The following is a 19,622-nucleotide window of genomic DNA, read 5'->3' on the forward strand; positions in this document are numbered from 1 at the left end:
ATTCTCATATGAGACTGGAGAGGATTAAACGAAATCAAATTGTATTTGTCACGTACTTCGTCGACAACCGGTGTAGACTAACAGTGGAATGCTTATTTGCGGGCCCTTCTCAACAATGCATATTTAAAAATAAGATAATAGAGAAGGGGATGGAGAGTGCTGAATGCTGTTCATTGACTACAGCTTGGCATTCAACACCATAGTACCCTCCAAGCTCATCATCAAGCTGGAGGCCCTGGGTCTCAACCCATCCCTGTGCAACTGGGTCCTGGACTTTCTGACGGGCCGCCCCCAGGTGTTAAAGGTAGGGAGCAACATCTCCACTTCACTGACCGTCAACACTGGGGCCCCACAAGGGTGTGTGCTCTCAGCCCTCTCCTGTACTCCCTGTTCACCCACAACTGTGTGGCCATGTACGCCTCCAACTCAATCATCAAGTTTGCAGACGACACAACAGTAGTAGACTTGATCACAAACAACGACGAGACAGCCTACAGGGAGGAGCACTCGGAGTGTGGTGTCAGGAAAACAACCTCACTCAATGTCAACAAAACAAAGAAGATGATCGTGGACTTCAGGAAACAGCAGAGGGAGCAGCCCTAAAGGCTAGAGCTGCCGCTTTCAAGTAGCGGGAGACTAATGTGGATCTTATAAGAAATCCAGCTTTGCCCTCAGACGAACCATCAAACAAGCAAAGCGTCAATACAGGATTTAGATTGAATCCTACTACACCGGCTCAGATGCTCGTCGGATGTGGCAGGGCTTGCTTTTTTATGCTCCCTTCGAGGCAAGCAACACTGAAGCATGCACGGATTACCAGGACGTGTACTCCAAGCATGCGCGGACCAACTGTCAAGTGTCTTCACTGACATTTTCAACCTCTCCCTGACCGAGTCTGTAATACCTACATGTTTCAAGCAGACCACTATAGTCCCTGTGCCCAAGGAAGCAAAGGTAACCTGCCTAAATGATTACCGCCGCGTGGCACTTGCATCGGTAGCCATGAAGTGCTTTGAAAGGCTGGTCATGGCTCACATCAACAGCATCCTCCCGGACACCCTAGACCCACTACAATTTGCATAATGCCCCAACAGATCCACAGATGACTCAATCTCAATCGCACTCCACACAGCCCTTTCTCACCTGGACAAAAGGAACACCTATGTGAGAATGCTGTTCATTGACTACAACTCAGCGTTCAACTGGATCCTGGACTTTCTGACGGGCCGCCCCTGGGTGGTAAGAGTAGGTAACAACACGTCTGCCATGCTGATCCTTAACACTGGGGCCCCTCAGGGGTGTGTACTTAGTCCCCTCCTGTATTCCCTGTTCACCCACGACTGCGTGACCAAACACAACTCCAACACCACCATTTAAATTTGCTGACGACACAACAGTGTCACCGATAATGATAAGACGGCCCATAAGGAGGTGGTCAGAGAACTGGCAGTGTGGTGCCAGGACAACAACCTCTCCCTCAATGTGAGCAAGACAAAGGAGATGATCGTGGACTACAGGAAAAGGCAGGCGGAACAAGCCCCCATTAACATCGACGGGGCTGTAGTGGAGCAGGTTGAGAGCTTCAAGTTCCTTGGTGTCCACATCACCAACAAACTAACATGGTCCAAGCACACCAAGACGGTCGTGAAGAGGGCACGACAAAACCTTTTCCCCCTCAGGAGACTGAAACGATTTGCCATGTGTCCCCAGATCATCAAAAGGTTCTACAGCTGCACCATCGAGAGCATCCTGACCGGTCGCATCACTGCCTAGTATGGCAACTGCTTGGCATCTGACCGTAAGGCGCTACAGAGGGTAGTGCGAACGGCCCAGTACATCACTGGGGCCAGCTTCCTGCCATCCAGGACTTATATAATAGGTGGTGTCAGAGGAAAGCCCATAAAATTGTCAGAATCCAGTCACCCAAGTTATAGACTGTTTTATCTGCTACCAAATGGCAAGCGGTACCTGAGCACCAAGTCTAGGCCCAAAAGGCTCCTCAACAGCTTCTACCCCCAAGCCATTAGACTGCTGAACACTTCATAAAAAGTTGTCACTGGACAATTTTGCATTTAATAAATGGGTCACTAGTCACTTTAAACAATGCCACTTCAAATAATGTCACGTTTGAATAATGTTTACATATCTTACATTACTCATACCACATGTATATTCTGTATTTTTTTACTATCTACTGCACCTTGCCTATGCCACGCCGGGGTGGATTACACATGAGCTCTAGCAGCTCTCTGAGGTACCCCATCTCTCAGCAGCACAAGGCTCTGACTCTCCCACCAACTAGCACTGAGGTAGGCTGAACTAACGCTGCAGGTCGGCAGACTCTATCTCTTTGTCCACCTCCCAGTAGCAGACAGGATCTAACGTTTCTAGATAACTCTCCTCGTTGAGATTGTGCCTGGAGCCACGACTTGGAAAAGACCTAGCTATCGATCTCCCAGAGGAAACTTATGTTTGTGAGGCCCAGATGATTGGCAGTGGGAGGTATGATTGCCCTTCTTCGGCGGTGTTTTGTATCTTTGTTTGGTTCTAAAAGACACACAGATTGCCTTGTGTGTTGCTTTCATTCAGCTGCAGAAGGCATCATCCACAGGAGCAGCAAATCAGAAGAGCAGCAGCTTTTGTGTTGGAGCCAGTTGCAACCAGCCAGGCAGAAGTACACAACTACCATCAGGCTCAGGGAGGGGGAGTGAGCTTTGGGAATATTGTTTGAGTCACAAACGGCGCCCTGGTCAGAAGTAGTGCACTATATAGGGAATATGGTGCGATTTGGGATGTAAAAGTTGTCTTCTGGAATGTAGTTTCCAAAACATTATCTACAGTATATAGAGAATATTGTGTTTTTTGGAGAAGAAATGCTATAAAACGGTCCAAATCCTCTCTGTGGTCCAATCTTGCCTTCCACCCCCCCCCCCCCCCCCCCACCCTCCAGCCATTGTTAAGATACAAAGTAAGATTAGAGGCATCCTCTTTTAGATGCAGACTGGGTTTACTCTGCCTCTCTGTATAGTGCACTGTGTAAGGAATACCCTGGCTGTGACCTGTGAATTTGGGATATGCAACAAAAAAAAAACATTTCCAATTCAATTGAAATAGGGCAAATATAAGCACCCACGTAATAATAAGGACATGTTATTATGTAGGGAATAGAGTACCAATTGGGACAAAGACTCTTCTCGTCTCTTCTCTCTCTCAGCAGGCCTTTGTTCCAGACGCTGGCTGTCACGTCTGCATTGTAATGATCCAGCCCAAGATGCAGCACAACGCAGAAGGAGAAATGTCCTTCCTCTTCGTCCGTCTTCTTATCCATCACACAGACAGCCATGTTTCATCTCCAATCTAGCGGCGCCACATTGTTTGTCAAACTACACACGTGACAGGTTTACAATATGGGGAAATTAATTAGGAGTTTCTAAGCTTAATGCCTGGCTGTATGGATATTAATACTCGGCTAATGAAGTTCGGCGAACACTAGACTCGTAAGTGAAACCACAGGGGTAGAGTGTCTTGTCGAGCTCGTCTCTGTTGCCTCCCTGCCATCAGCTAGCTTTTTGTGACACAGCTTTTTATTTGTTGTGGTTTCACAGACCTTTCGCCTTCTGGAACGGTCAGAGAGTAGTAATCCCCACCAACTGTCCCTTTATGGAGGACGGTTAGCCTTCCCTACGTAGGGCACTACTTTTGACCTGGTCACAGTTAGTGCACTATGTAGGGAATATGGTGCCGTTTAGGACACAGGCTGGGTTTCAGAGTCTGGTCCAAGTGTCTGCGGAATCCACCGAGCCAGCTTGCTGCTAATGCGGCCTCTTCATTGGTAATCTATGTGAGATGCTCGAGCACCGTGGAGCATATGTACAGTTTTAGTGGAGACCTTGAATGCCATCCCACTGGGGCAAACACTGGTTGAACCAACGTTATTTTCACGTCATTTCAATGAACCAAGGTGGCCTAGACGTTGAATTTATGTCTATGCCCGGTGGGATGCTTTACATAGACTGGCATCGGAGAGCTTTGTTGGCACAACGTCAGAAGCGGGATTTGTTCTCTACACATGAAAATACTACGCATGGAACATAAAGCGACGAAGAACATTTAATTGAATTCTTCATATTGTTGAGATTTGTAGATTAAGGTATGGCCTTTTTTAAGGTATGTTTTTAAAGGGGACTTTAAATTGGTTCTCTTGTTCGGTGCTTTGCTTTTCTCATTCTCTTTTTGTGTTTATGCTTATTTCTTGCAAATGTCTGTGACAGCAAACCTGTACCTTGTTCCTCGCACTTCTGTTTTTCCCAAGGTGACTTTGTGTAGCAGTGATTTCCAGTGAGTAATTACGCTGCATGGTTCCTCCAGGTCTGTCTGTCTCTCTTCAGGACCAGTCTCCCTAGCCTGCTGCTTTTCCTCCACTCCTCCAGCACTTCTTTCACCTCTGCTGTTTCTCTCTCTTTCTATTTCTCTCTCTTTCCCTCTCTCTTTCTCCCCCCCCCCCCCCCCCCAATTCAGCTATGTCGTAGGCCTCATCAGAATACGTTAGCAGCCACATGCTGCTGCTGCTAGGGAGCAGGGCTGTCAAGCCCCATTGCCACTTAATGAACAAATATGTTTCCAGAGGATTTCTCTCAACCCCTGGTAAAGGAAAAATCCATCTGCCTTAGTAACTTAAAATTAACCTGCAGCCCATTTGGATGACGAACGTCTGTGCCCTCTTTTCGCAGTGCCTGGATCAGATCAGAGCCCAGTTTGCACACCAAATGGGACCCTATTCCATGTATAGTGCACTACTTTTTGACCAGCGCCCTGTGTCAAAAGTAGTGCAAACTATAAAGGGGCTAGGGTGCAATTTGGGACCCACTCCTCTTTCTGAGTGCTGCCAGGCCTGTGCACCATCACATAGAGACTCGGCTGCACAGGGAAGTGAGAAATGAAAAGTCAGATAAGTTCTCTAGTTTTAATTAATAGAGGGATTTGGACGTCCTCTGAGGCACAGATTGCTGTGATATAACTCACTGTTGTGTCGGGGGGGGGGGGTAGTTGAGTGCAGTACTGCACTGCTCTCTCCTTCACTAAAGTCAGGTAGGAGGTATGTTGAAAAAAGGGACTGCCCTTATTCTTACACTAAAAGGTTTACTATTAATTTACTAAGTCTACTGGTAGTCTTCCAAAGTATACTGTAGCTCCACTTCACAGGTGTACCTAATGCCTGCAGTATTGCTACAATATGCCAATGGTCGTCCTTTTGTATTGCATCATCTTGATTGTTGTAGAAGATGCCTATAAACAACACCCCGCTGTGCTGTAGCAGATTTGGTGTTTGTTTACTTCTGTCAACATGTTGACGATGCGTATTGTTGCTGCTGTTCTCGGAGCAGTTGCTCTCCGCATGATCGTCAGCTTGGCTTTAGAAACTCCAACAAAGGCCATTTTATGAAGACGTTTGATTGCCCCGATTAGAAGAATAGAACTACAATTTGGGTTGAAAAGTGTGAAGTACAGTAGGGTTAGAACTGCTGCTACTACGTGGCAGGTCAGACCTGGCGAAAGAACTCGCGAAAAATCAGTAACACTCTATGCTTTCCGTCACACTACCTAGAATGCTAAAAAAGCATTAGACATGCTTTAAAGTGCTGCGTAAAATATGTTGAAATCCTTTGCTGCTCGGGGACGGTAAAATTGCGGTCACTTGGGGAGAAGATGGGGGAATATGCTGACACATGCCATATGTTGTCATTTCCTGTCTCTGTTCTACAGTAGAGCAGACAATGAGGACAAGTCTAGGAGTGGGACATGCCACCGCTGGCTTTGCCTCTCATTGGGCCTCCCCAATGCGATCCAATTCGAACTTTATTGTCCCATTTGGGTAATTCATTGTGCAGCCAGGAATACAGAGACATGTGCATATTCACACTTCACAAAGGCCCACAAAACTGTGCAGAGCCAGTCGCCTTGCTCCCAACACTAACCACATGTTTCTCTCCACCAGACACCGTTGTGAAACCCTACGTCCTCCCTTCTCAGTCTCTCCTACTGTCTCAATTAAGTGTAAAATAAATAAATAAATATATATGTGTGTGTGTAAGGAGAGTGGAATTAACAGGTTAACAAAGCCTCACAACAGAGTGGAGAGGCGTGAGGAAGTTTCTTGGTGCTGTTGGATCAGACAGTGTGGATCTGGCCTGTAGAACACTGGAGCTAGACTATCCCCTTATGGGTTCATATTTGCATGCACTCACTGAGATATTTATATCTCGGCATAAGTGCGCGATTAGTATGTCAGAGCTGATGTTTGAGGGCCGACAGAGAGCTCTCCAATGGCCGTCAACTCTGACTTCCGCAGGCCCAAGGCGGGCCAAGCCAGCGTCACTCAAACCAGCCCTCTGGGCCTGATTGAGCCATTACGTTCAATCAGGCCCGGGGAGAAGAGGAGAGCCCGTTGGAGTGGAAATGATCAGCAGCTTCTAATCAGAGCCCTAGAAATCTATATACAGGAGGACTCTGCTACTAAAAATACACCGACACAGTTAAACCTGCGTTGCATTGTTGTGACCACGGTCTTCGGCCCTATAGGCCAGGCACAGTCTTCCTTTCTGGTATGAAGTTACAATGCCACAGTCTTTTGTAATGCTTATTGTGGTTTTGAAAGTGACTGATACCACTTGACTCTTTCACTTCCTACTTGTTCTATGTCATTTTCAGCTGAGAAAATGACACTTTAGAGTTAAAAGCAGGGTACTATAAAGGGACCTCTCAATGGGACTTCCTGGATAAATAAAGGCTAAATGAATACAAAAATAGTCTGCATCCTGAAATAGCACCTTATCATGTCAAGTGTAGACCTGTAGGTGGTGGCGAGTGAGGGGCTGAGGCTGGGCCGGGCCGAGGCTGCAGGACCGACTGAGCAGAGGGCAGGCTTGGCGCTTCGAGCTCCCGTTTTGTCACTGTCCATAAAGCTTCCGCGAGGATCGTGCGACCTGGGGCGTGGCGGAGTGTCGTCTGTTTGTACTGGGCCGTCAGGTTCGTGGACTGACACTCATTGTCATGCCAAACAATGAATGGAGCTGAGCGGAGCCTGAGCAAAGCGGCATGTTGTTATGGGACGGCCGGTCTCCATTGTCTCCAACCCTCTCTCCACTAAGCCTGGCACAGACCGACGGGGAGGGGGGGGGAGGGGGGGGGCAGGCAGAGGGCCCCCGCCGCTTCTGCTCCTCGCCACAGGGGATAAATAAGCACAGGCCTTGTTTAATGGTCATTACCGCAGCCGTTGTCCTGACGCGTCGCATCATTAAGCTGAATAGATGTGTCCCATTCCGCGGCTGACTGAGCCATGCTCGGCAAACACAATGAATTTATACATGGAGACCTTAGCTAGAGCCATTCTATTTAAGGCCAGTAGTATACGCTTCTATTTAGGCCGTGTAGTCTTTGCCCTTGTTTCAATAGATGGGTGCCCATGTTATGAGATGCTAAGTATGAATGTATTTGATCCATATTTGTCACGGGCTTCATACTGTTCATAACAACCGCTCCTGTGGAAATTGGTGTTGGGAATGTACAATAAATACATCCAATATTAAAAAGATGAGGAGATTGATGTTGAGTATCACGTTGCAGTAATAGTTATGGCCGCCGAGTAGATGCAGTGAGGGACTGATGGGCTGGCGACCCTTGAGTCTTTGTCTGCAGGGTGGGAGAGGGCCAGTTACTTAGTGCCTTCAGAACGTATTCACACCCCATTACTTTTTCCACATTTCGTTGTCTTACAAAGTGGAATTTAAAATGGATTTAATTATAATTTATTTTTTTTCAACGATCTTTGCAAAATATTCTGTAATATCAAAGTGGAAGACAAATTTGAACATTTGTAAAAAATAAAAATGATATCTTGATCGGATACAGCTGACGTCGGAAGTTTACCTACACTTAGGTTGGAGTCATTAACTCATTTACAAATTTACAAATTTATTGTTGACAAACTATAGTTTTGGCAAGTCGGTTAGTTCATCTACTTTGTGCATGACACAAGTCATTATTCCAACCATTGTTTACAGACAGATTATTTAACTTATTATTCACTGTATCACAATTCCAGTGGGTCAGAAGTTTACATACATTAACTTGACTGTGACTTTAAACAGCTTGGAAAATTCCAGAAAATGATGTCATGGCTTTAGATGCTTCTGATAGACTCAAATTATGGCAATTAGCCTATTGGAGGTGTACCTGTGGATGTATTTCAAAGCCTACCTTCAAACTCAGTGCCCCTTTGCTTGACATCATGGGAATGTCAAAAGAAATCAGGCAAGACCTCAGAAAAAAAAATTGTAGACATCAACAAGTCTGGTTCGTCCTTGGGAGCAATTTCCAAACGCCTGAAGGTACCACATTTATCTGTACAAACATAGTATGCAAGTATAAACACCATGGGACCACGCAGCCATCATACCGTTCAGGAAGGAGACACGCTCTCTCCTAGAGATGAACGTGCTTTGGTGCGAAAAGTGCAAATCAATCCCAGAACAGCAGCAAAAGACCTTGTGAAGATGCTGGAGGAAACGGGTACAAAAGTATCTATATCCACAGTAAAACAAGACCTATAACGACATAACCTGAAAGTCCGCTCAGCAAGGAAGAAGCCACTACTCCAAAACCGCCATTAAAAAAAGCCAGACTACGGTTTGCAACTGCACATGGACAAAGATCATACTTTTTGGAGAAATATCCTCTGGTCTGATGAAACAATAATGGAACTGTCTGGCCATAATGACCATCGTTATGTTTGGAGGAAAAAGGGGGAGGTTTGCAAGCAGAGTAACAACATCCCAACCATGAAGCACGGGGGTGGCAGCATCATGTTGTGGGGGTGCTTTGCTGTAGGAGGGACTGGTGCACTTCACAAAATTGATGGCATCATGAGTCAGGTTAATTATGTGGATATATTGAAGCAATATCTCAAGATCTCAGTCAGGAAGTTAAAGCTTGGTCGCAAATGGATCTTCCAAATGGACAATGACCCCAAGCATACTTCCAAAGTTGTGGCAAAAGGACAACAAAGTCAATGTATTGGAGTAGCCATCCCAAAGCCCTGACCTCAATCCCATAGACAATTTGTGGGCAGAACTGAAAAAGCATGTGCGATCAAGGAGGCCTACAAACCTGACTCCGTTACACCTGCTCTGTCAGGAGAAATGGGCCAAAATTCACCCAACTGCTTGTGGAAGGCTACCTGAAATGTTTGACCCAAGTTAAACAATTTAAAGGCAATGCTTCCAAATACTAATTGAGTGTGTGTAGACTTCTGACCCACTAGGAATGTGATGAAAGAAATAAAAGCTGAAATAAATAATTCTCTCTACTATTAGACATGTTCACATTATTAGAATAAAAGTGGTGATCCTAACTGACCTAAGACAGGGAATTTTTACTAGGAGTAAATGTCAGGAATTGTGAAAAACTGAGTTTACATTAATTTGGCCACGGTGTATGTAATCTTCCGACTTCAACTGTAAGTATTCAACCTCTTGAATCAATACATGTTAGAATCTTCTTTGGCAGCGATGACAGCTGAGAGTCTTTCTGGGTAAGTCTCTAAGAGCTTTGCACACCTGGATTTTACCATATTTGCAAGATCTTTTATTTAAAAAAATTTGCCATCTACCAATAGGTTATTTTGTGAAGCATTAAACTCTCTTGAACTTATTTACACTTGCCATAACAAAGGGGTTGAATACTTATTGACTCAAGACATTTCAGCTTTTCATTTTTTATTAATTTGGAAACATTTCTAAACATAATTCAACTTTGACTGTGTGTGTGTGTGTGCCAGTGACACTATCCATTTCGTTGATTTTAAATTCCGGCTGTAACACAACAAAAAGTTGAGGGGTGTGAATACGTTCTCGAAGGCACTGTAGTACTCGACTCAGGCAGGAAAGACCTGGAGAGGCAGAGGGTCGTTTGCTCTGCTTCCATACAGGAAGCACTGGATCTCCTCCATACATGCAAGCAGCCGCAGTGGAGGCAGGGATGGGGCACAGAGCGTGGGCAGGACAGGCTTGGAGCTGGTCCGATAGTCGTGGTTATCAAGCTCTTAGCGCCTTATGGCAGCAGCAGATGCCCCTTTCGGCCATGTTTCATCATAAACACAATCTTGATTCCATTCAGACCTGCTTCATTGCTCAGCAGAAAACACAACACGAATTTACCTTGCTGTATCTAGGTTGTTTTTTTAGTTTTTTTTTTTTTTTACATCTTTTACATTTTAGTAATTTAGTGTAGTGGTTCCCAAACTGTTAAGGAACTCAGTCTGGCTTTCACTGTTGAAAGTTGTAATAGTCGACTGCACAAAGTGCAATTTCAAAATTGGGTAGTGCATCACCAGTTCCTCTTGTCATGTCAGTCAGGTTTTTTTTTGCCCATAGAGTTTAATGTTCAAATATCACGTGACTATAATTAAACATGGCAAAATGGTATAGAATTGCAGGAAATAAGCTTCAAACCTACAATGTTTTCTCCACCAACGAGACTGGGGTGAACAGTTTGTCATGATAGGTGCTTGTACCCATAGAAATAGATGGATGGGGGGGGATGCGGGATGTTCCCTAATACTGGAAGATGGGCCTGAGTGAAAAAATGTGGGAACCCCTGATTTAGCAGATGCGCTTATCCAGAGCGACTTAACCCTAATTGCTCCTGTAAGTGCCTTGCTCAAGGGCACATTGAAGTCTGCTCTGGGATTCAAACCAGCGACCTTTTCGGTTACTGACCCAACTCTTTTAACCGCTAGGGAACCCTATTTCTCAGGCTCTGGCCCAGGGGTTCCACACTGTCCTGCCAACTGGCTGTGAAATGGTTTCTTTGAATCTTTTCTCTGTTTTGCCTACAAGAAGCACCCCTGTGAGTTTCATCAAATGTTCTTTCTTATACACAACACGTGGTATGAACTCCGCGGTATGAACTCCGCGGTATGAACTCTTGGGTCCTGGTGGCCTATTTTCCTCTCATGTCAACAGATTACCAGAACTCCCCTAGCCTCCAGTGAGCTGTAAAGTATATTTGTTAGTTTTTTTGGGGGGGGCATAAAGTCCCCCTCTCTCTCTCTCTCTCCTTCTCTAGTCTAAACAGTTGCTCCAGCACCAGTGATCGGACAGCGTAGCCAGTCGAACTGCACACATGCTTTTTCAGGAGACCATTATGAAAGTGGTATGTGCGGAGACATGCACATACCAGTGATCTGTGCGCTCAGATTTAATATCATGTGTAATGTGGTACAGTGCCGAGAGAGCATGAGGATAAGCACAAGGTGTTGGCGTCACACACACACAGAGTACACTAGTGCTGTTAGATTACCCTGTGCAGTGCAGTGTTTGAGCTTTATTTAAAAGATGAGCAGTTACAACATCACCCCAGGACGTATTTTGCCAGATGTCACGAAAAAGATATCATTGTCTCCAAGACCTTGAGATGTTATGATCTTCCTCAGAGACGGTCTATAATAACTAGACTCTGAGTAAGCTTGACTTGATAACTAGATTTAGTCTGTTTTTATTTGTCATCATAGACCTGATTCTTGACCAGAAAATACGTTTTCCTCTCGCATATTCTATACATCTCTAAAGCTGCTGCCATGAAGGATTGATCATTTCCTTTAAAGTATATCTGTGTGTTTTCCTGTCAGGAAATATACACATGGCGCTCTCTGTTTCTGTCCCTGTTTAAGATTGTTTGTGTGTGTGTGTGTGCGCGCGCGCTAGAGCCACACTGTGGATGTTCCTACTTCCTGAGGAAACTGCAGTGTTGTTCGTCTCTCCCTCTCTGTGTGGTGGAGCAGGGTTGAGCAGTGGTCCCATCTCTGTAACCCTCTCTGCAGCAGGCACAGGCTGCACATGACCATTACAGAGCCAGAGGAGAGCAGCGAGGAGAGGAGGGGACAAGTCAAGGCAGGGGAGGGAGGACGGGAGGGAGGGGGGAGCATTGGCTAGCACTCTTCTGAGCCAAATGAGTCTCCAGTCAGGAGACGTTCTCGGAGCACCTACAGAAGTGGTGGAGAGGAGGCGTGAAAAGTGGGCACCCTGAAGCCACAGAGACCTTGTCCAATTTCCTCTTGAGGAGTGCTGTGACTACCTCTTGAGGAGTGGAGTGCTGTGACTGTGTGGCTGGGTGATGCTTCATGGAATGGACTTACAGCTGGGCTGAAGAAAGAGTGAGCTAAGCTAGCTAGATTACCGCCTCCTCAGCCACACACGCAATTAAGGTGAGTGGGAAATGGCTGTGTGGGATGTATGTAGGTCTAGTTTGTGTGTGTACATGTAGGTCTAAAAGTGTAGTGTGTGTGTGTGTGTGTGTGTGTGTGTGTGCATGTGTGTTTATACATGTGTATGTATACATGAATGCGTTTTTTGAGTCTCTTCGTATGACATGCTGCAGTGCTTGAAGCCCGGCTGAGAGACGAGGAGAGAGAGCCCAGGCAGAGTCCTAGACACGCAGCCTCGCTGGGGTTAGATAATTACAAGAGTCAGATGCTGATTCCTGCATTGCTCCCTGAGGAGCAGCTAGTAGAAGCAAGGCAGAATAACAGTATTTTTGCCCAGGCTAAAGTGGTGCTTCTATCTCTGTGTGTGGGCTGTACATTATCATGCGTGTGTGTGGTTCAAATGGTTTGTTTGTTTTCCAAGGCATATCATTTCCCCCACGTTATTGGCGTGTGATTGTGCTTGTTTTTGTACATCTATGTCTGTTCTTCATTCCTTCTTGTCATCATCTTCATCATCAACATCATCATCAGTGGAGAAGCACCCATGTCTTTTTTAAAATTTAAAACATTTTTTTTTTTTTACAAGGAAGTACCAGTAAAACCAGTTTTACAAGGGAGACCTTGTATAAGGCATAGCATCTCCGACCTTGTGTTAATGTGTCTTGTCCTTGTGTCTTTCTGCAGGAGCTCCAGTTTGAGAGGCTGACCAGGGAGCTGGAGGTAGAGAGACAGATTGTGGCCAATCAGCTGGAAAGATGCAGACTCGGGGCCGAGTCGCCAGGCGCTGCTAGCGACAGGTGATGAGAACACACACACACGCAGTGTAGTGTAGTGTAATATGCTCGTCATAGCTTGGCACATGGCTTCTTCCTCAGTCACAGCAGTTGGCGTACTCCGTAGTATAGCCTCTTGGCAAGAGAATACAGTGGCAGTGTAATGAAATGGCCGTCCTGCGTACTTGTATCGGGTTACAAATTGCGGCCACCGCACACGTTTGTGTATTTTTGCTAGGTAAGCACGCCAAGCATTTTGTGTAGCTTATTGCGTTGCATACTTGCATAGGCCAGGGATTTTCAAACTTTTCTTGCCCAGTAACCCCCGACCAGGCAAACCCACGACCCAGGGACTCCCATCATACTATATGTTAGCAAAAACTTATTAATACATTTGGTAGACAGTTTCATTCTTTTGACCTTTCCACAGTTCATTGGAAGAGGAAGTGTGAACTCTTACCTTTATAGCTAATGTACTATTTATCTTGGCATCGTAGAGAAAATGTTTCAGTTTTGAAGCAAATGTTGTGCAATTCTACATAGTTTGGCATGCAGCTGAGAGACAAATTGACAGTTTTAAAGCTAATTTCCTGCAATTCCATGCATTTTGCCATTGCTAGTGCCCGGGTTCCTCTGCTCAAACAGAACAAAATCAATGGGCATGTTTTTTTGTTTTTTGTTAGTTCTCACAGATGGTATTATTTAAAGATATATATATATACATTCTGTTACATTACAGCCTTATTCTAAAATTGATTCAATTATGTTTTTTCCTCATCAATCTACACACAATAACCCATAATGACAAAGAGAAAACAGGTTTCTAGAAATGTTATCAAATTTATAAAAATAAAAAACAGAAACCTTATTTACATAAGTATTCAGACCCTTTGCTGTGAGACTCGAAATTGAGCTCAGGTGCATCCTGTTTCAATTGATCATCCTTGATGTTTCTACAACTTCATTGGAGTCCACCTGTGGTTAATTATGTTGATTGGACATGATTTGGAAAGGCACACACCTGTCTACATAAGGTCCCACAGTTGACACTGCATGTCAGAGCAAAAACCAAGCCATGAGGTGAAAGGAATTGTCCGTAGTGATCCGAGACAGGATTGTGTCGGAACAGATCGGGGAAAAGGTTCCAAAACAATTCTGCAGCATTGCCGGTCCTCAAGAGGGCCTTGTGCATTTCAGTTAAAATAACAACTCAATGTTTATATCCCAGGACAAATTAGTTAGCAACAGCAAGCTAGCTATCTAAATTTCCCTCTATGTTTGTTTTTCGACATGTCCCCAAGTTAATATAATTGGTTCATAGTTTTATTTTTGATATTTCAAATTGCGTCTGGTGTGGGGTGGACAAAATAGACTTGCGCACTTGCAGCCTGGTCAGCATGTTAGTTAGATGTACAATTGCACGACTAAGACCTCCTCTGCAAAAACGTTAATTATTGACAGATTTCTTGAGTTATTTTAGAGTAATTCTGACTATTTTGAGGAAGTGCAAACAGCGTCTCAAAAAGTACTATTCCTGCTTTTTTCTAGTTTCTCAAGCGGTCTTTTATGGGAGTATGCGAGTGCACTCGTTCGTTTTGGCTAGCTGAATTCTGCTAAGCTCCAGCTGAACTGAAGCATGCTGATGCCTTAACATGCTGACTAGACCGCTCGCGCCAACACGCATGTTGATTTTTGTCCACCCACACCAGACATGATCATGACATGCAGGTTGAAATATCATAACCAATTTGGGGACAGGTCGAAAAGCATGAAACATTCATGCCAATTTAGCTAGCTATGTTGCTGTTGCTAGCTAATTTGTCCTGGGATATGATCATTGGGTTGTTATTTGACTTGAAATGCACAAGGTCCTCTCTACTGACAATTAATCCACAGGTCAAAGGGTAAACCAAGTTAGTTTCTAGTAATCTCTCCTCCTTCAGGCTTCTTCTTCTTGACTTTATATGGTGGTTGGCAACCAACTTTAAGGTGCATTACCACCACCAACTGGACCGGATCTTTCAATCACCCACGTATATTGGGTATATGCTCCTAAAAGCCAATGTGATGGGAGAGGCAGGACTTGCAGCGCGTCAAGCGTCAAGTTCTATTTTAGCGTCTGGCTACACCGACGATCGTGAGCAGTGTTGGTGCAATGATTGAATAACATGTATGTGTAAATGTATTTTGCAACTCAAGCGGTGTGGTCGGCATGTAAGGGAAGAGGGTGCCATTTTGGTCCTTGTATTCCCCACACGTCAGTTAAGATTATGCTCTGTGCTGTTCCTCCTCATGCCTCACTGGCCACCAGACACATCTGTCCACAGGAGGCTTCATTTATTTACAATAGTCAACGTTACCTTCAAATTGCAGCGCTTTTCCTATGTCTGGCTAAATCTCCTGCATGCTTACTTTTAGCCCGAGTCCCAAATGTCACCCTATTCACTGCTTTTGACAAGCTCTGGTGGAAAGTAGTGCACTACATTGGAAATTGGGTGCCATTTGGGACTCGTCCTGTATTTAGCCTACATTTTACAATTTAGTAATATAGTAGATGCTTTTATCTAAAGCGATTTACAGTAAGTGCATTCATCTAAAGATAGCTAGTTAAGACCACATCACAGTCGAAGTAATTGCATTTTTCCTCAAACAATGTCAGTGCTAGTAGGGAAAGTCAGTTGCATATTTGAGGGGGGGGGGGGGGTGGTGTCTTAAGATGCTATTTGAAGAGGTAGAATATTATTTGGTTTCAAGTGCTCCAGCTATGCAGCATTGGATCACACTGATTAATTTTGGGGGGATCATAGCACCTGATGTGGTGTTGAGTAGGAATGTTAATGGTGAAATGCAGCAAGGGAAATAAGAGGAGGTTAATGGACTGTGGCATGTTAGGGAAATTGCTTAATGAACACATGTTAGTGGCACTTATTAATACTGGTGGTTTCTGATGGTTTTTAATGTCTGCTTTAAATCAGTTCTCCATTGTGCTGATGTGACCCGTTTTGGTCTGGTTTTAGAGGAATGGCCAACAACATGTTGAATTATGTGGGATATTTGGCTGCGTCTGGAATTATGTCCCATATTACTCATGTTTATGCTCGAATTTTGACCAGGTCCCATAGAGCTCTGGTCAAAAGTAGTGCACTTTATAGGGACTATGGTGCCATTTCGGACACACCCAGTGTATACAACGTATTGTGTAGAGCAGGTATTCCCAAACTGGGGTACGCACAATGCCTTCAAGGGGTACGCCAAATAAAAATGTGATTCACGTAAAACAAAAAAATATACTTTTTGTTTTTCCTTCAGATTTTCAAACAATCCGTTTTCTATTTTCCAACGGGGCTATTATACATTTGGGTGAGGTTTTTCTCTCGCCTGATTAGCAATGTTGCACTGCCAAAAATAAATGAAACCATCTAATGTTCAACAAAATAACAACACAATGTCAGATACAGGTAGCCCAGTCAAATAATTAACATTCAATCACATGAACTGTTACGCTCTCGCGGGAATTCCACTAATGTTCCGTATGTAGCCAAACGTAGCTGCTGCTCATGTTGGTATCTGTACTGATGGCGCAAAAGCCATGACAGGGAGAGGTAATGCGCGCGCAAGCAGTTGCTCCCGACGCCACTTGGGTACACTGCAGCATCCAGCGAGAAGCTCTTGCTGCCAAGAGAATGCCTGACAGCTTGAAAGATGTTTTGGACACTACAGTGAAAATGGTTAACTTTGTTAAAGCAGCCCTTGAACTCTCGTGTGTTTTCTTCACTATGCAATGATGTGGGCAGCGACTATGTAACGATTTTACAACATACAGAAGTGCGCTGGTTATCAAGGGGCAAAGTATTGGCGCGTTTTTAAAAAAAATTGATAGACGAGCTTAAAAATGCTCTTTACTGACCATAATTTTCACTTGTCTGACCGCTTGCATGATGACGAGTTTCTCACATGACTGGCCTATCTGGGTGATGTGCGGGACAAAATTGAGGCTATGATTTACATGATTGTGTGCAAATTAACTGAAGCTTACGGACAATGTCAAATGTGATATAGCGAAGCACCTGAGGAAGCACAATTACGCTTTTACTTTCCCGAAACGGATGACACAAACAACTGGATTCGTTATCCCTTTCATGCCTTGCCTCCAGTCCACTTACCGATATCTGAACAAGAGAGCCGCATCCGAAATTGCATGAAGCGGTTCTGTGAAAATTTTATTTTAATCAGAAGCCACGACAGAATTTCTGGATTTGGCTGCGCTCAGAGTATCCTAAGCCTTGCAACCACGTACCTATGTGAGAGTGGATTCTCGGCCCTCACTAGCATGAAAACAACTAAATACAGGCACAGACTGTGTGTGGAAAATGATTTAAGACTGAGACTCTCCAATACAACTCAACATTGCGGAGTTATGTGCCCTTCTCATTAACCTGTGGTGAGTTATTCACAATTTTCGATGAACAAATAAGGTTTTATATGTAAGATGGTTAAATAAAGAGTAAAATGATTTATTATTATTTGTGCCCTGGTCTGTCGCTTCCCACGAGCCGGGTTGTGACAAACTCACACTCGTTCTTATGTTTAATTAGTGTGTGTGTGTGTGTGGCAGGCTTACAATGATGGCAAAAACAACGTTTGAGAGTGCGCTGACCCTGGTGCTAGAGGGGGTACACAGCTGGAGGTTGAATGTTTTGAAGGGGTACGGGACTATAAAAAGTTTGGGAACCGCTGGTGTAGAGGACATGAGGTCTCTACTTTCTAGTGCTATGTCTCTTTGTGGCTTGCCTGTTAGAACTCATTTGCCTTACCAGTATAGTTCTATGTGGGTATAGTGCTCCAGCCTCCAGCTCTTGAAAGTAGAGTGTAACCTAAATCATGAAAGCTCTTTCTGGGATTTAATAACCCTGGGGCCCTCATAGGAAGCATCTCCTCGCCGCAGACCTCAGCTACGTCCAAATGGCACCCTATGTAGTGCACTACTTTCCTGAGCTGGTCAAAAGTAGCGCACTACATGGGGAATAGGGTGCCATTTGGGACAAGGCCCCAGACTACCTGCATGGCTCCAGCAGGCCAACGGCAGCTCTCCATGTGTGAGTGTCCATTACAGAGCTCCCAGAGCTGCTGCAAAGAGGAGCTGAAGATCAGCCTGGACTGAGAGGGAGACTCTCCAAAGTCTCTCCATACAAAGGCTGTCTACAGGGGAAATGGTGTCAACCAGGCTATTTACTGCCATTTCCTCCACAAGCTAGATCCACTCTCATCCTCAGTGAGAGTGGATCTAGCCATGATATTAATCATATTTTTAGATAGTTAATTACCAAGGTACCAGCACCATTTTCTCCCTACAGGATAGGGGTAATTTCCTCTGGTTGTAATCTCAGCACTCACAAGTGATATTGGCTTAGCTCTTCATCACAACAGTGAGTGGTTTTACAGGGTTATTTTGAGCCTTTGAATTTCATTGTATACAAGGTATACAATCATGTGATGGCCATGGCCAGTTGGGAGAGGTTGTGGCCTTTTTTGGTGACCCTAGCCAGAGTAATCAGCTTTGGGCAGGTCATTGTGGCCAGTGAGTTGCACATGTGTGATGCTGCCTGCACTGTGTTGACTTGGAGAGCTGTGAAATGCACCCTTTACTAACTGAGCAGGGCTGTTGAACGCTCCCTGGTCTGTACTGACTGTACAATCTGGGTAAAGCTTCCTGTATTATTGACTGAGGAGGGCTTTGAAACACTCCCTGACTGAGCAGTGCTGTTGAACGCTCCCTGGTCTGTACTGACTGTACAATCTGGGTAAAGCTTCCTGTATTATTGACTGAGGAGGGCTTTGAAACACTCCCTGACTGAGCAGGGCTGTTGAACGCTCCCTGGTCTGTACTGACTGTACAATCTGGGTAAAGCTTCCTGTATTATTGACTGAGGAGGGCTTTGAAACACTCCCTGACTGAGCAGGGCTGTCCTGTGATGTAATTCTCCCTACTTACTCCCTGGTCTGTAGTGAAGCAGCGTCCAGAATAGAGCCATCACAATCAGTCTGGGGGGGGGGGGGAAGAGTCATTGGTGTCCCACTGTGGGATCAATACAGACCTCCACAGGCCTGTAAAGAAAACATGCACAGTAATTTTCACACCTTTTTTAACAGCCTGTGAAGAAGGAACGAGGTGGCAATCCCGGGGCGATTTGTGTCTGAATGGAACAGACTACCCGAGACTTAAAGTCAGCACTTAGCTCAGTAGCCCGTCCGGCCCAACAATAGAGGTGACACCATGCTAAAGTGTTCTGTTGGGGCTCATTACATCCCATAACACCTCCAGTACTAGAGTACTTCTTCATACAGTGCATTCGGGAAGTTTTAAGAGACATTGACTTTAAAAAAAGTATATATATTACATTACAGCCTTATTCTAAGATGGATTCAATTGTTTTTGTCCCTTATCAATCCACACAAAATGCCATAACGAAATTTGTGCTAATCTATATAAATATTTTTTTAAAAGCATATCCAATTTACGTACAGTACCAGTCAGAAGTTTGGACACCTACTCATTACAGGTTTTTTTCTTTCTTTTTTTTTTTTAC

General features: G+C 44.7%; 1 protein-coding gene across 31 annotated transcripts in view; it reads left to right on the forward strand.

Moving 5' to 3' along the window:
* The window catches only part of LOC110520056 (plakophilin-4), a 114,827-nt gene that overhangs the window by 36,781 nt on the left and 58,424 nt on the right, over positions 1–19,622 (forward strand). For 23 of the 31 annotated variants that reach the window (XM_090229653.1, XM_036974325.2, XM_090229657.1 and 20 more), the window contains exon 3: positions 12,947–13,059. In XM_090229653.1, the coding sequence (XP_090085779.1) occupies positions 12,947–13,059 (113 nt within the window). Of the gene's footprint in view, positions 1–11,801; positions 12,263–12,946; positions 13,060–19,622 lie in introns of those variants that run through there. The other 8 variants (XM_090229666.1, XM_090229671.1, XM_090229669.1 and 5 more) reach the window with 5 other exon arrangements.

This window comes from Oncorhynchus mykiss, chromosome 3 (genome assembly GCF_057628025.1).
Source record: "Oncorhynchus mykiss isolate SJ-2025 chromosome 3, ASM5762802v1, whole genome shotgun sequence".
Classification (NCBI taxonomy): Eukaryota; Metazoa; Chordata; class Actinopteri; order Salmoniformes; family Salmonidae; genus Oncorhynchus; species Oncorhynchus mykiss.